General features: G+C 40.5%; 1 protein-coding gene across 2 annotated transcripts in view; it reads right to left on the bottom strand.

The window, feature by feature from the left end:
* Positions 1-16,749, bottom strand: part of PPP6R1 (protein phosphatase 6 regulatory subunit 1) — a 602,143-nt gene that overhangs the window by 169,104 nt on the left and 416,290 nt on the right. For both annotated transcript variants that reach the window (XM_053690700.1, XM_053690701.1), the window contains one exon: positions 11,536-11,681. In XM_053690700.1, coding sequence (XP_053546675.1) covers positions 11,536-11,681 — 146 coding nt within the window. The remainder of the gene's footprint in view (positions 1-11,535; positions 11,682-16,749) is intronic.

Raw genomic sequence — 16,749 nt, 5'->3', positions numbered from 1 at the left:
CTCTGCTATTAGATGCTGGGTTAACTGCATCTACAATGTATTTTATATCAGCAAGGCACAGCATTTCTGAAAGGAGCAGCCCCCCACCCCTACTGCTATAGGCATGTAATGGATTCCTGGACAGGAGCAGGGCTCATTTTCAGTCAAATTAAAATGTTTAAAAAAAAATAAATAAAAAAAAATTATATATATATATATATATATATATATATATATATATATTAATTAGGAGAGACTGACAAGGTGTTTTGATAAAGAAGAAAAGTGTGATATATCTACCTTCTGGCACCAGTCTTAAAGGGGAAGTAAGCTGTATAACGGATAACAACTTGAACATCGACTTTAGGCTGCATATAGCCTCCACGCTAACTCCTTACCTCATTTGGATTGAGGTCTCAACAAGTGAGTGTCCACCTGTATATATATATATATATATATATATATATATATATATATATATATATATATATATATATATATATATTTTGTGTGTGTACGTGGCTTACACTGCTTCATTTGTTAATCATACCACTGTCCACAGTTAGAATGACTGTCCAAGAAAACATGACAATGTGTGTGTCATAAGACCTAATAACTGGCTAGTGGCTACTATTTAATTACATCACAGGCAGCAAATTTTATTTTAACTATTTTGTGGTTTGTATTTTTATGCTCCAAGAGTGTATTGGACATTGAGAAACATGTACATTAAGATTCTGTAGTGTTAAATAAACTTTAGAATGCAAAATGAAGGCGTTAGTCATTTATAAGAAAATCGCAATTAAATCCCAATCACGTTTTTTCCCCAAAAAATAGCGGGGTTTTTTTTGCCCATATCGCCCAGCCCTAACATATATTATGCTAATTATTTCTATTAACAGGATTGCAAGCCTGAATCATGGTCTCAATGACCGACTCAGAAAAACCACACTTAAACAGAATTAAGCGTTCAATCTCCAAGCAGTCCACTTCAGAGAAATGAGATTTGGATGAAGGAAGGGACCCTGAATCAGGAGGTCCTTCCTTCCTCAGAGGTAGTCTCTAAGGTGGGAGAGATGACATCTCCACTAGGTCTACAAACCAGATCCTGCGAGGCCCCGCAGGGGCTATTAGAATCACCAACGCCCTCTCCTGATCTCGTATCTCCTGATACGAGCAATGACTCCTGGAAGGAGTGCAAACAGAGAAAACAGGTATGCCAACCTGAAAACCCAAAGAACCGCCAGAGCATCTATCAGAATGGTCTGCGGATCTCTTGACCTTAAACCATACCTTGGAAGCTTGGCGTTCTGACAATACGCCATCAGATCCAACTCCGGCACCCTCCATTTGAGGACTAAGCTGGAAAACACCTCCGAATGGAGTTTCCACTCCCCGGGATGAAAAGTCTGTCTGCTCAGAAAATCCGCTTCCCAGTTGTCTACTCCTGGAATGTGGATGGCAGATAGACAGCAATTGTGGTCTCTGCCCACTGAAGAATCAGAGTAACCTCCTTCATGGCTAAGGAACACCGAGTTCCTCCCTGGTGATTGATGTAAGCCACAGAGGATATGTTATCTGACTGGAACCTGATAAACTGGGCTAAGGACAACTGAGGCCAAGCCAATAGAGCATTGTAAAAATCGCCCTCAACTCCAAGATGTTGATGGGAAGAGCAGACTCCACCCGAGTCCAAAGGCCCTGAGTTTTTAATAAGTTCCAGACTGCTCTCCAGCCCAGCAGCCTGGCATCCGTGGTCACGATCACTCAGGAAGGTCTCCGAAAGCATGTGCCCTGAGACAGATGTTCCTGAAAAATCCACCACAGGAGAGAATCCCTATACGACTGATCTAACTCTATTCTCTGAGATAGATCAGCATGGTCGCCATTCCATTGTCTGAGCATGCAAAACTGGAGAGCCCTCAAATTGTATTGAGCAAAAATAAATGATGTCCATGGAAGCCACCATCAAACTCATTACCTTCATATATTGAACCACTGAAGGATAAGCAGTAGCCTGAAGAGAGAGGCAAGAGGAAATAATTTTGTTTTTCCCGACCTCTGTCAGAAAAATCTTCATCAATAGAGAATCTATTATGGTCCCTAAGAACACTACTCTTGTAACGGGGGAAAGGGAGCTTTTTTCCAGATTCACATTCCATCTGTGGGAACGAAGAAATGACAATATCTCTGTGTGAGATTTTGCTTGTTGAAAAGATGGCGCCTGAACCAATAAGTCGTTCAGGTAGGGTGCAATAGCAATTCCACGAGAACGGATCACTGCCAAAAGAGCCCCCAGAACCTTTGAAAAATTTCTGGGAGCTGTGGCTAGACCAAATGGAGGGGGCCACAAACTGGAAATGTTAGTCCAGAAAGGCAAATCTCAGTGATAGTCCCTGTGAATAGGAACATGAAGATACGCATCCTTTAGGTCTATGGTTGTCATGAACTGACCCTCTTGTACTAAAGGAAGAATGGAACGTATAGTCTCCATCTTGAAGTATGGAACTTTAAGAAACTTGTTTAGACACTTCAAGTCTAGAATGGGACGGAAAGTTCCCTCTTTTTTGGGGAACCACAAATAAGCTGGAGTAGAACCCGAGACCCTGTTCCTGCACTGGAACTATCATTCCCAGGGAGGAAAGATGTTGTATACATTTCAAGAACGCCTCTCTATCTGGTCTGCAGATAATCTTGAGAGATGGAATCTGCCTCTGGGAGGAAAAGTCTTGATTTCCAATTTGTAACCCTGGGATACTATGTCCACAGTCCAGGGATCTGGGACATCTCGCATCCAGGCTTGAGAGAACTGAGAAAGTCTAGCCCCCCACCTGATCCAATCCCGGATCGAGGGCAACCCCTTCATGCCGATTTGGAATCAGCTGCAGGTTTCTTTGATGTTTCCCCTTGTTCCAAGACTGACTGGGTTTCCAAGAAGACTTGGATTGTTCCTGCTTGGAAGAAGGGGAAGGTTTCCTCTGAAGTTATGAAAGGAACAAAAATTACTCTGACGTCTTTTAGACCTCTTCTTATCTTGAGGTAGAAAAGACCCTTTTCGACTCATAATATCAGAGGTAATTTCTGCCAAACCGGGTTCAAACAAGGTTTTGCCCTTGTAAGGAATCGCCAGAAGCTTGACTTTAGAGGAAACGTCCGCAGACCAGGATTTTAACCACAACGCCCTGCGGGCTAGGACAGCGAAACTAGAAGTTTTAGCTCCTAGTCTAACAACCTGTAAAATGGCATCTGCAATAAAATAATTGGCCAACTTAAGAGCATTAATCCTATCTTGAATTTCATCCAAGGAAGTCTCTATTTGAAGAGAATCAGACAAGGCGTCAGACCAATAAGATGCCGCACTAGTCACAGTGGCAATACACACCGCAGGTTGCCATTGGAGACCTTGATGAACATAAATCTTTTTCAAATAAGCCTCCAGCTTCTTGTCCATCGGATCCTTAAAAGAGCAGCTATCCTCAATAGGAATAGTGGTTCTCTAAGCCAGAGTGGAAATGGCCCCTTCAACTTTGGGTACAGTATACCAAGGGTCTTTAATGGAGTCCTCGACAGGAAACATTTTCTTAAAAATAGGAGACGGGGAAAAAGACACCCCTGGTTTCTCCCATTCCTGTGAGATCATTTCCCTAGCACGGTCCGGCACAGGACAAACCTCCGAAGTGGAAGGTTCATCAAAGAAACTATTAAGTTTACTAGATTTCTTAGGAGTGACAACGACAGGGGTATCTGAGTCATCTAAAGTAGCTGAAACCTCCTTTAACAATACATGAAGGTGTTCAAGCTTAAATCTGAAGGATACCACCTCAGTCTCAGAATAAGGAATTATACTGTCCGAATCTGAGATTTCACCCTCTGAAAGTCCTGATGTATCTTCCTCATCATACTTATGAGAAAGGGCGAATTGGGAAGCAGAACTGAGGACAGGCACCTTACTTTCTGAATTTCCTCTTGTGTTTTCCATGTAATCTGGGAATGGCAGCTAATGCCGCAGATATCGCTGAAGATACCTGGGCAGCAATTTCTTCTTTTAAATAAACTCCACTAGGAGTTATAGAGGAACCACAGGGCACTGCAGGTGACACCATTGAGGCTTGGGACATAGCAGGAGAAAGCCAAGGTATTATTTTAACAGCATCATTCTCAGAGACATTAGGCTCAAAAAAGTAACCTTTATTTTGCAAGGTTTTCTTGACACATGAAGATCAAAATTGCATAGGAGCTGCAATTTGTGCATCTAAACATAATAAGCATTAATTCATGAAAGCAGGCTCTTGCTCCATATCAGATATGTTGTGAAACGGTAAATAAAATTGTACAGATAAGTTTCAAAGATTTTAATATTCAATAAAAATAAGCCAAGGAAAAAACATAATTTATGCTTACCTGATAAATTTATTTCTCTTGTGGTGTATCCAGTCCACGGATCATCCATTACTTGTGGGATATTCTCCTTCCCAACAGGAAGTTGCAAGAGGATCACCCACAGCAGAGCTGTCTATATAGCTCCTCCCCTAACTGCCACCTCCAGTCATTCGACCGAAGACAAGCAAGAGAAAGGAGAAACCATAGGGTGCAGTGGTGACTGTAGTTTAAAGTTAAAAAATACCTGCCGTAAAATGACAGGGCGGGCCGTAGACTGGATACACCACAAGAGAAATAAATTTATCAGGTAAGCATAAATTATGTTTTCTCTTGTAAGGTGTATCCAGACCACGGATCATCCATTACTTGTGGGATACCAATACCAAAGCTAAAGTACACGGATGAAGGGAGGGACAAACGGAAGGTACCACTGCCTGTAAAACCTTTCTCCCAAAAATAGCCTCCGAAGAAGCAAAAGTATCAAATTTATAATTTTTTTTAAAAAGTATGACGCGAAGACCAAGTCGCCGCCTTGCAAATCTGTTCAACAGAAGCCTCATTTTTAAAGGCCCATGTGGAAGCCACAGCTCTAGTAGAATGAGCTGTAATCCTTTCAGGAGGCTGCTGGCCAGCAGTCTCATAAGCCAAGCATATTATACTTCTTAGCCAAAGCGAAAGCGAGGTTGCCGAAGCCTTTTGGCCTTTCCTCTGTCCAGAGTAGACAACAAACAAAGCAGATGTTTGACGAAAATCTTTAGTAGTTTGTAAATAATACTTTAAAGCACGAACCACGTCAAGATTGTGTAATAGACGTTCCTTCTTTGAAGAAGGATTAGGACACAATGACGGAACAACAATCTCCTGATTGATATTCTTATTAGATACCACCTTAGGTAAAAACCTAGGTTTGGTACGCAAAACTACCTTATCTGCATGGAAGATCAGATAAGGGGAATCTCATTGTAAGGCAGATAACTCAGAAACTCTACGAGCCGAGGAAATAGCTACCAAAAATAGAACTTTCCAAGATAAAAGTTTGATATCTATGGAATGAAGAGGTTCAAACGGAACCCCTTGAAGAACTTTAAGAACCAAATTTAAACTCCATGGCGGAGCAACGGGTTTAAACACAGGCTTGATTCTAACTAAAGCCTGACAAAAAGCCTGAACGTCTGGAACATCCGCCAGACGCTTGTGCAAAAGAATAGACAGAGCAGAAATCTGTCCCTTTAAGGAACTAGCTGACAATCCTTTTTCCAATCCTTCTTGGAGAAAGGATAATATCCTGGGAATCCTGACTTTACTCCATGAGTAACCCTTGGATTCGCAACAATAAAGATATTTACGCTATATCTTATGATAGATTTTCCTGGTGATAGGCTTTCGTGCCTGAATTAAGGTGTCAATGACTGACTCGAAGAAGCCACGCTTTGATAAAATCAAGCGTTCAATCTCCAGGCAGTCAGTCTCAGAGAAATTAGATTTGGATGGTTGAAAGGACCCTGAAGTAGAAGGTCCTGTCTCAGCGGCAGAGTCCATGATGGAAAGGATGACATGTCCACCAGATCTGCATACCAAGTCCTGCGTGGCCACGCAGGCGCCATCAAGATCACCGATGCTCTCTAATGCTTGATTTTGGCAATCAGACGAGGGAGCAGAGGAAACGGTGGAAACACATAAGCCAGGTTGAAGGACCAAGGCGCTGCTAGAGCATCTATCAGCGTCGCCTTGGGATCCCTGGACCTGGATCCGTAACAAGGAAGTTTGGCGTTCTGGCGAGACGCTATGAGATCCAGTTCTGGTTTGCCCCAACGATGAATCAATTGTGCAAACACCTCCGGATGGAGTTCCCACTCCCCCGGATGAAAAGTCTGTCGACTTAGAAAATCCGCCTCCCAGTTCTCTACACCTGGGATATGGATAGCTGATAGGTGGCAAGAGTGAATCTCTGCCCAGCGAATTATCTTTGAGACTTCCAACATCGCTAGGGAACTCCTTGTTCCCCCTTGATGGTTGATGTAAGCCACAGTCGTGATGTTGTCCGACTGAAATCTTATGAACCTCATTGTCGCTAGCTGAGGCCAAGCCTGAAGAGCATTGACTATCGCTCTTAGTTCCAGAATGTTTATCGGAAGGAGTGTCTCCTCCTGAGTCCACGATCCCTGAGCCTTCAGGGAGTTCCAGACTGCCCCCCTGCCTAGAAGGCTGGCATCTGTCGTTACAATTGTCCAATCTGGCCTGCGAAAGGTCATACCTTTGGACAGATGGACCCGAGATAGCCACCAGAGAAGAGAATCCCTGGTCTCTTGATCCAGATTTAGTAGAGGGGACAAATCTATGTAATCCCCATTCCACTGACTGAGCATGCAGAGTTGCAGCGGTCTGAGATGTAGGCGGGCAAACGGCACTATGTCCATTGCCACTACCATTAAGCCGATTACTTCCATACACTGAGCCACCGAAGGGCGAGGAGTGGAATAAAGAACACGGCAGGAAATTAGAAGTTTTGATAACCTGGTCTCTGTCAGGTAAATCCTCATTTCTACAGAATCTATTAGAGTTCCCAGAAAGGAGACTCTTGTGAGAGGGGATAGAGAACTCTTTTCTTCGTTCACTTTCCACCCATGCGACCTCAGAAATGCCAGAACTATGTCCGTATGAGACTTGGCAATTTGGAAATTTGACGCCTGTATCAGAATGTCGTCTAAATAAGGGGCTACTGCTATGCCCCGCGGCCTTAGGACCGCCAGAAGTGACCCCAGAACCTTCGTAAAGATTCTTGGGGCTGTAGCTAACCCAAAGGGAAGAGCTACAAACTGGTAATGCCGGTCTAGGAAGGAAAACCTGAGAAACCGATGATGATCTTTGTGTATCGGAATGTGAAGATAAGCATCCTTTAAATCCACTGTAGTCATGTATTGACCCTCCTGGATCATAGGTAGGATGGTACGAATAGTCTCCATCTTGAATGATGGTACCCTGAGAAATTTGTTTAAGATCTTGAGATCTAAGATTGGTCTGAAGGTTCCCTCTTTTTTGGGAACCACAAACAGATTTGAATAGAATCCTTGTCCCTGTTCCTCCTTTGGAACTGGGTGGATCACTCCCATAACTAGGAGGTCTTGAACACAGTGTAAAAATGCCTCTCTTTTTATCTGGTTTGCAGATAATTGTAAAAGGTGAAATCTCCCTTTTGGAGGAGAAACTCTGAAGTCCAGAAGATATCCCTGGGATACAATTTCCAACGCCCAGGGATCCTGGACATCTCTTGCCCAAGCCTGGGCGAAGAGCGAAAGTCTGCCCCCTACTAGATCCGTTACCGGATCGGGGGCCAATCCTTCATGCTGTCTTAGAGGCAGCAGCAGGCTTTTTGGCCTGCTTACCTTTGTTCCAAGTCTGGTTAGGTCTCCAGACCGACTTGGACTGGGCAAAAGTTCCCTCTTGTTTTGTATTAGAGGAAGTTGATGCCGCACTCGCCTTGAAGTTTCAAAAGGCACGAAAATTAGACTGTTTGGCCCTTGATTTGGACCTATCCTGAGGAAGCGCATGACCTTTTCCTCCAGTGATATCAGAAATGATCTCCTTCAAACCAGGCCCGAATAGGGTCTGCCCCTTGAAGGGAATATTAAGCAGCTTGGACTTTGAAGTAACGTCAGCTGACCATGATTTAAGCCATAGTGCCCTACGCGCCTGAATAGCAAAACCAGAATTCTTAGCTGTTAGTTTAGTCAAATGAACAATGACATCAGAAACAAAAGAATTGGCTAGCTTAAGTGCTCTAAGCTTGTCAAGTATATTATCCAATGGGGTCTCTACCTGTAAAGCCTCTTCCAGAGACTCAAACCAGAAGGCCGCAGCAGCAGTGACTGGGGCAATGCATGCAAGGGGCTGTAGAATAAAACCTTGTTTAATAAACATTTTCTTAAGGTAATCCTCTAACTTTTTATCCATTGGATCTAAGAAAGCACAACTGTCCTCGACAGGGATAGTACTACGCTTAGCTAGTGTAGAAACTGCTCCCTCCACCTTAGGGACCGTTTGCCATAAGTCCCGTGTGGCGGCATCTATTGGAAACATTTTCTTAAAAATAGGAGGGGGAGAGAACGGCACACCTGGTCTATCCCATTCCTTAGTAATAATTTCTGTAAACCTTTTAGGTATTGGAAAAACCATCAGTGTAAACAGGTACTGCATAGTATTTATCCAATCTACACAATTTCTCTGGCACTGCAATAGTATCACAGTCATTCAGAGCAGCTAAAACCTCCCTGAGCAACACGCGGAGGTGTTCAAGCTTAAATTTAAATGTTGATATCTCAATCAGGTTGAATCCTCTTCCCTGAGTCAGAAAAATCACCCACAGAAAGAAGCTCTCCTTCCTCAGCTTCTGCATATTGTGAGGGGGTATCAGACATAGCTACTAAAGCGTCAGTATGCTCTGTATTTCTTCTAACTCCAGAGCTGTCTCGCTTTCCTCGTAACCCAGGTAGTCTGGATAATACCACTGACCGTGTATTATCCATGACTGCCGCCATGTCTTGTAAAGTAAACGCCATGGGCGCGCTAGATGTACTTGGCGTCTCTTGAGCGCGAGTCCCTTGAGCAGGATTTAAAGGTTCTGACACGTGGGGCGAGTTAGTCGGCATAACTTCCCCCTCGTCAGATTCCTCTGGTGATAAATTTTTTAAAGACAGAATATGGTCTTTATTACTTAAAGTGAAATCAGTACATTTGGTACACATTCTAAGAGGGAGTTCCACCATGGCTTCTAAACATAATGAACAAGGAGTTTCCTCTATGTCAGACATGTTTAAACAGACTAGCAATGAGACCAGCAAGCTTGGAAAACACTTTAAAGCAAGTTAACAAGCAAAAAATAAAAACGGTACTGTGCCTTTAAGAAAAATAAAAAAGGTCAGAATTTGAAAAACAGTGAAAAAAAGCAGTAAATCAAACGAAATTTTTACAGTGTGTATAATAAGCTAACAGAGCATTGCACCCACTTGCAAATGGATGATTAACCCCTTAGTTTAAAAAACGGATCAAAAAAACGATATAGACTTTTTTTTAACAGTCACAACAAACTGCCACAGCTCTGGTGTGGCCCTACCTTGCCATACAAACGACTTTGGAAAGCCTAAAAACCCTTTAGAGAGGTCCTATAGCATTCAGGGGACTCGAGGGAAGCTGGATGTCTCAGTCTGCAAAAGTTACTGCGCAATTAAGCGCTAAATTAGGCCCCTCCCACTCATGTCTACACAGTGGGAGGCCTAAGAAAACTGTTTCTAGGCAAATTTAAGCCAGCCATGTGGAAAAAAACTAGGACCCATTAAAGTTTTAGCACCAAAACATATATAAAAACGTTTAAGCACTCCCAGCAAACGTTTTATATGACAGGAATTGAAAAATAATAAGAGTATTACCTCTGACAGTAAGCATGATACCAGTCGCTATTAAATCACTGTAATCCGGCTTACCTTAAATAAATCTGGTATCAACAGCATTTTCTAGCATTTACATTCCTCTAGAAAAAATTAAACTGCACATACCTCATAGCAGGATAACCTGCACACCATTCCCCAGCTGAAGTTACCTCTCTCTTCAGTTATGTGTGAGAACAGCAATGGATCTTAGTTACAACCTGCTAAGATCATTAGAGACCACAGGCAGATTCTTCTTCTATTTTCTGCCTGGGACCAAAATAGTACAACTCCGGTACCATTTAAAAATAACAAACTTTTGAATTGAAGAAAAAACAACTACATTTCACCACATCTCTCTTATTGCTTCCATGCTTGTCGAGAGTTGCAAGAGAATGACTGGAGGTGGCAGTTAGGGGAGGAGCTATATAGACAGCTCTGCTGTGGGTGATCCTCTTGCAACTTCCTGTTGGGAAGGAGAATATCCCACAAGTAATGAATGATCCGTGGACTGGATACACCTTACAAGAGAAAATACACTTTAAATTTTATCCCAAATTAGGATCAATCCCCAGCTAAAAATTACGTGAGAAAAGTTAAGAAATAACATTTAATAAAAATAAAATAAAATTCTAAAATACCCCTCAGGCAACCCCCCCCCCCACACACACACCTCAATTACTGAGGTGCCTTACTGCTACCAATTAAGACCAGATCACCCAGAAATGGAGAAAAACTACTTTTTCCTCAGAAATGTTATGAAGTAAAGCCTGTCATGTGACCGCAACTGCCGAGCTCAAATTACTGCTGCGACACAGAGGCACCACTTCCTGGTACACTGAGTAACAGAAATATCCGTTCTTCAACCCGACAGTTTAAAATGTTGCATTGTTTTATTTTAAAGCAAAGGGGAAATAAATAAGCTACTGAAAAAAATTCAGCCTTACTTTCAGTTTAAACTTGTATTGTTTTATCAAGTAAATATGTGTCAGAAAATAAAGCCTAAAAAACATTTTACCCTTTCTTTTTAAGAGTTTAAATGTTAGTCTCACACATGCTACAGTGCCTGCTTCATGCCCCAGTGTAACCCATACAACATGATTATCTATTTTCAAATAAAAAAGCAGTGTCTTTTAATTTGTTAAGTGCATGATCTCCCCAACCAGCTCTGCTGTCCGGCATGTAGACAGTTACAAGGTATGAGAACACACAGTTCTTCACAGAGACCTTTGAAAAAGAAAGAACAGAGTAGCCAACTCTGGCTTTCTAAACTAGGGCAGCAATTGTAAGGAAAATGCAGTAAGTACCGCTTTACAAGTTCCTAACTGCTTTAAAGCCACCACTACCCGACTGCAAGGATGGACGTGGAATACGGCTATACCCCAAAACTTGCTTGTAGATTAATTCAAAATTTTTCTTGAGACACCTAATCTTCACCTCCTCCATGCACCGAAGGCAAAGAGAATGACTGTGGGTTGTGGGTAAGGGAGTGATACTTAGCAGTTTAACTGTGGTGCTCTTTGCCTCCTCCTGCTAGCCAGGAGTGATAATCCCAACAGGAATTACTCAAGTCATGGACTCACCATATGTTAGGAAAGAAAAATGTCATAAGCCAGTAATATAATATTTTGATTCTTTGGTAAGAATAGCTGACAAATTTTAGATATCCCAAAATAATCATTAGAAAAAAAACTGAGTGACTTAAACCCGTCTGAGAAGGCTGTATATAAAAAGCACAGATGGAGGGGAATCATACCTTGTCCCACTACTCTGCATCGTCCCTGAGGAAAATCTAATTTCTTTTTCTTGCCAGATATCCTCTCCATCAGAGCCTTCATCTTCATTGTCATCAAACTGTTGGATACGCTCTTTATAACAGATTTCAAAAAGGTTGGAATTTGGCTGTAGAAGAAATAAAATATAAATATTTGTAAATAGCTGTGTGACTTGACTTCTTAGCATTAACTACCTTATATTTTTGTCATTTTGTATTTTTTAAAGAAAATACTATTTTCAAAGTAAAATTATATTTAAGCACTAGTAATTGTCACTTGGTTTAAAGGGACACTCTAGGCCAAAATAAACTTGATTCAGATAGAGCATGTAATTTTAAACAATTTTCCAATTTACTTTTATCACCAATTTAGCTTTGTTCTCTTGGTATTCTTATTTGAAAGCTTAACCTAGGAGGTTCATATGCTAATTTCTTAGACCTTGAAGCCCACCTCTTTCAGATTGCATTTTAACAGTTTTTCACCACTAGAGGGTGTTAGTTCACATATTTCATATAGATAACACTGTGCTCGTGCACGAGAAGTAATCTGTGAGCAGGCACTGATTGGCTAGACTGCAAGTCTGTCAAAAGAACTGAAAAAAGGGGCAGTTTGCAGAGGCTTAGATACAAGATAATCACAGAGGTTAAAAGTATATTATTATAACTGTGTTGGTTATGCAAAACTGGGAAATGGGTAATAAAGGGATTATCTATCTTCTAAAACAATAAAAATTCTGGTGTAGACTGTCGCTTTAAGTATAAGTTTTCAGGTGTGCCTCTCCCTTCCAATTAAATACCAATCCCAAACCTTGAGTAAGATTAGACTGACTCCATTTATAACGCTGAGAAACATACCAGGCATTCACCATACAAAGAAATGAAAAATAGTAAACAGATTGAGCAATTTAATTTATTTTGAATGTAAAGTAGTGGTGATTTCACAAAAGCATAGAAATCAACTTCACTGAAAATCCTTATTCCATAGAATCATACCTTTGGAAGCCAATTAGTCAGCACAAGCATTGTTGAGTCTTGGTTGTGAAATGAACAGACAGACTGAACATTAGTGAAGCAGCAAGTGTTTACGTCCAGCTAAAAGCACAGAATTAAAAAACCAGGTCCTCCTACGACAAACTGTAGCCAGAAGCATAGCCTTCTGTTTGTTCAATTTGATCTTAAACAGGGTAATTAGAGGAAACCGGTTTGCCTTTAAATCCCTGATTTTGGCATAAGTCAGTTTCCTTTGAAGTCATATCTATAATTGGGAAATCTCTAGAAACATCTTTGTGAGGCATTTATGCACATGGATGAATACTTGTTTTGAAAACCTAGAAAGTGAATATATAATAATGCCCTGAAGCTGATCCTGACATACCTGGGGATGGAGGCAATATTTAGGAAAAGGCTTGCTGCCAACACCCGCTGATAGTTTTAGGCAACAGCAGTCAAACTAGCAGATCTTCAGAGACAGATTAGTTGCATATTTAATTGAGACATATTTCTGATATTCCTGAACCACGAGAAAATGTGGTAAATTCGCCTCGTTTTGTTCTCAGGCTGTTACAGTAACAGTGACCACAAGGAGGGGCAAATTTACCTTGCAGCACTGGCTCTTTAACTGTGTAGAAAGATACTTTGCCTGTATAAATGGACTCCTACATACTATAGTGTTATAAGCTGTCAGTTGCTGCAGACCCTAAGTGATCATTAGTCTGTTTTACAACAGATTGTGAACTTGTATGCTGTATTATTCATATAAAGTGCTTATTTCAGAGCAGTGGAAGCCCTGTACCACGTGAGTAGAACGGCTCCAGTGTGGGATTTGTGACCATATAACATATACAGATCTATGCTATGGTTGTATTTTTCTCTTCTTTTTGAGGAACTCTCCTGTGGATTATCTGCAATAAAGACTGCCAATAGATATCATACAAAGGACTTTTGTCTATTCTATAATTTCTTTGGTCTGCATGGTATTCATATTATGTTCTATTAACACATTTTTATGTTTTTGATTTAATCACGTTTTGTGTTTGAACCACTATATTGTGATACATTTTTTTTACATATGACATTTATTTTAAATGAATATTCCTAAACTAAGTTAATCGGCTTTCACTTATGGATACTTTTGCCTTATCCACAAACATATGCTAATAGGGATTTATCCCACAGTTCTAATGCATTAGTACAGCAAAATAAGCTGTGGAAGAAACTACATTCCTCTTTATTACCAATATGATTTTAAATAACTTCAATAGTTCTCATGCAAAATCATTTTAACATTAGTAATTGTCACTTCACCATTTGCATTACAGAAATGTATTCCTTTCAGCCAAAAGCTATAAAGGCACAACAAAACCAACCTGAAGAGTGTTATCCACAGAAAATTTTGCAACACAGGTGGCATTAGGTTGGGTGGGTGCAATATTTTCTAATATTATATAATTTTCTGCTATCCAAATCGCATATGAATTGCATAATTTAACAAATGTATTTTAATGATAATTTGTGCAATACAAATTTAACATTTTCAATATTAGTTTTTTTTGTATAACATTTATAAAACAGTTACATAGACCGCAAAATTGTGTGGTACATATATTGCACATAGCAAAAGCATTGCAACATTGATGACAGGATATGCTATTTTCTCTTCATGTGCAGAATTGTAATGGATTGTAAATTTAACCCCCACAAAGGTTAAGCATGCTTAATTTTATATTTTACAGTTGAAAAATGAAAACAAGAAAAATCAATACACACAATAAACAACAATAAAAACAAAAAAATACTACCAATACATCCAACGTTAAAAAGTTTGTTATATCAGTTGCCCTAGTCCTCACAGATATTCCATTCTCCATGAAGGGTCACTTCTAGCATACAAATTGGGTTTCCAAAAGGTGCAAATATCTGCTGTTTAGTCGGTAAATCGAAGAACTCTAAAATAACTTCCACTTCTCAAGGAAGCGAGTCACTCTAAGTGTAATATCGGACATGGTATTAAATTGATCCAGGAATAGATATTGCAGCAAAGCACATTTCAAAGTCACAAGCAAAAGCACATCTTTACATAGTCACCTACAAAAACAGAATTATACTTGCCAATAAATTTCTTTCTTTCAGGATGAGTAGAGTCCATAGGTGTCCATAACATGTGGGATATACTTCCCACAACTAGATGGAGGTCATGAAAACTCACAAGAGCTTTCAATGCCTCCCACCTCCACTCATTCTCTAGTTAACGTATAGCCGAGGAGAGAAGTAGAAAAAAAACGTAGGAAAGACAAGTAAGGTTAAGAGGTGCAAATAAGAATAGTTGCCCATTAGATTCAACTAAAAAAGGGCGGGTTCTATGGACTCTCCTCATCCCGAAAGAAAAAGCCTGAGCCTTTACAGGATTTGTTGGAACATGAGAAAGAATCTTCTCACGGGAGGTCTCATTCTGAAACCTATTCAGTACCCTTGAGACACAATATTCTGAATCCACCAATTCTGAACAGACCCTGACCAAATTTCCTGAAATAATTTCAAACTGCCCGCACCAGTTGAACTGGATTGAGGGTCGCAACTTCATGCAGTTTTGGGCGTTGGATTTGGTTTCTTATAAGGCTTGGTTTTATTCCAATTTGAAGAAGGTCTCCAATTGGAACCAGAGGCCTTAGGGGAAGGAGTCTACTTTTGTTCCTTATTCTGACGAAAGGAACGAACACTATTAGAAGCCGTAAATTTACCTTTAGACTTTTTTTATCTTGCGGTAGAAAAAACTCCATTCCCCCCAGTAATAGTAAAAATAATAGAATACAATTGAAAACCAAATAGATTCTTACCCTGGAAAGACAAAGATAATAAACTAGATGTAGACACCATGTCAGCATTCCACGCTTTAAGCCATAAAGCTCTTCTGGCTAAAATAGCTAGAGACATAGATTTAACATCGATCTTAATAATGTCAAATAAAGCATCACAAATGAAATGATTAGCATGTTGAAGCAAATGAATAATGCTGGATAAATCATGATCTTCTACCTGATGAGCTAAACTACTCAACCAAAAAGTTGAAATAGCGGCCACATCAGCCATAAAAATGGCAGGTCTAAGAATATAACCAGAATGTAAATTAGCTTTCCTTAGATAAGACTCAATCTTTCTATCTAAAGGATCTTTAAAAGAAGTACTATCTTCCATAGGAATAGTAGCACGTTTGGCAAGAGTGGAAATAACATAATTTATGCTTACCTGATAAATTCCTTTCTTCTGTTGTGTGATCAGTCCACGGGTCATCATTACTTCTGGGATATAACTCCTCCCCAACAGGAAATGCAAGAGGATTCACCCAGCAGAGCTGCATATAGCTCCTCCCCTCTACGTCAGTCCCAGTCATTCGACCAAGAATCAACGAGAAAGGAGTAACCAAGGGTGAAGTGGTGACTGGAGTATAATTTAAAAGATATTTACCTGCCTTAAAACAGGGCGGGCCGTGGACTGATCACACAACAGAAGAAAGGAATTTATCAGGTAAGCATAAATTATGTTTTCTTCTGTTATGTGTGATCAGTCCACGGGTCATCATTACTTCTGGGATACCAATACCAAAGCAAAAGTACACGGATGACGGGAGGGATAGGCAGGCTCATTATATAGAAGGAACCACTGCCTGAAGAACCTTTCTCCCAAAAATAGCCTCCGAAGAAGCAAAAGTGTCAAATTTGTAAAATTTGGAAAAAGTATGAAGCGAAGACCAAGTTGCAGCCTTGCAAATCTGTTCAACAGAGGCCTCATTCTTAAAGGCCCAAGTGGAAGCCACAGCTCTAGTGGAGTGAGCTGTAATTCTTTCAGGAGGCTGCTGACCAGCAGTCTCATAGGCTAAACGTATTATGCTACGAAGCCAAAAAGAGAGAGAGGTAGCAGAAGCTTTTTGACCTCTCCTCTGTCCAGAATAAACGACAAACAGGGAAGAAGTTTGGCGAAAATCTTTAGTTGCCTGCAAGTAGAACTTGAGGGCACGAACTACATCCAGATTGTGTAGAAGACGTTCCTTCTTTGAAGAAGGATTTGGACACAAGGATGGAACAACAATCTCTTGATTGATATTCCTGTTAGTGACCACCTTAGGTAAGAACCCAGGTTTAGTACGCAGAACTACCTTGTCTGAGTGAAAAATCAGATAAGGAGAATCACAATGTAAGGCTG

Source organism: Bombina bombina, chromosome 8 (assembly GCF_027579735.1).
Source record: "Bombina bombina isolate aBomBom1 chromosome 8, aBomBom1.pri, whole genome shotgun sequence".
NCBI lineage: Eukaryota > Metazoa > Chordata > Amphibia > Anura > Bombinatoridae > Bombina > Bombina bombina.
Note: the sequence above shows the minus strand (reverse complement) of the source record. Positions and strands in the feature narration are given on the sequence as shown.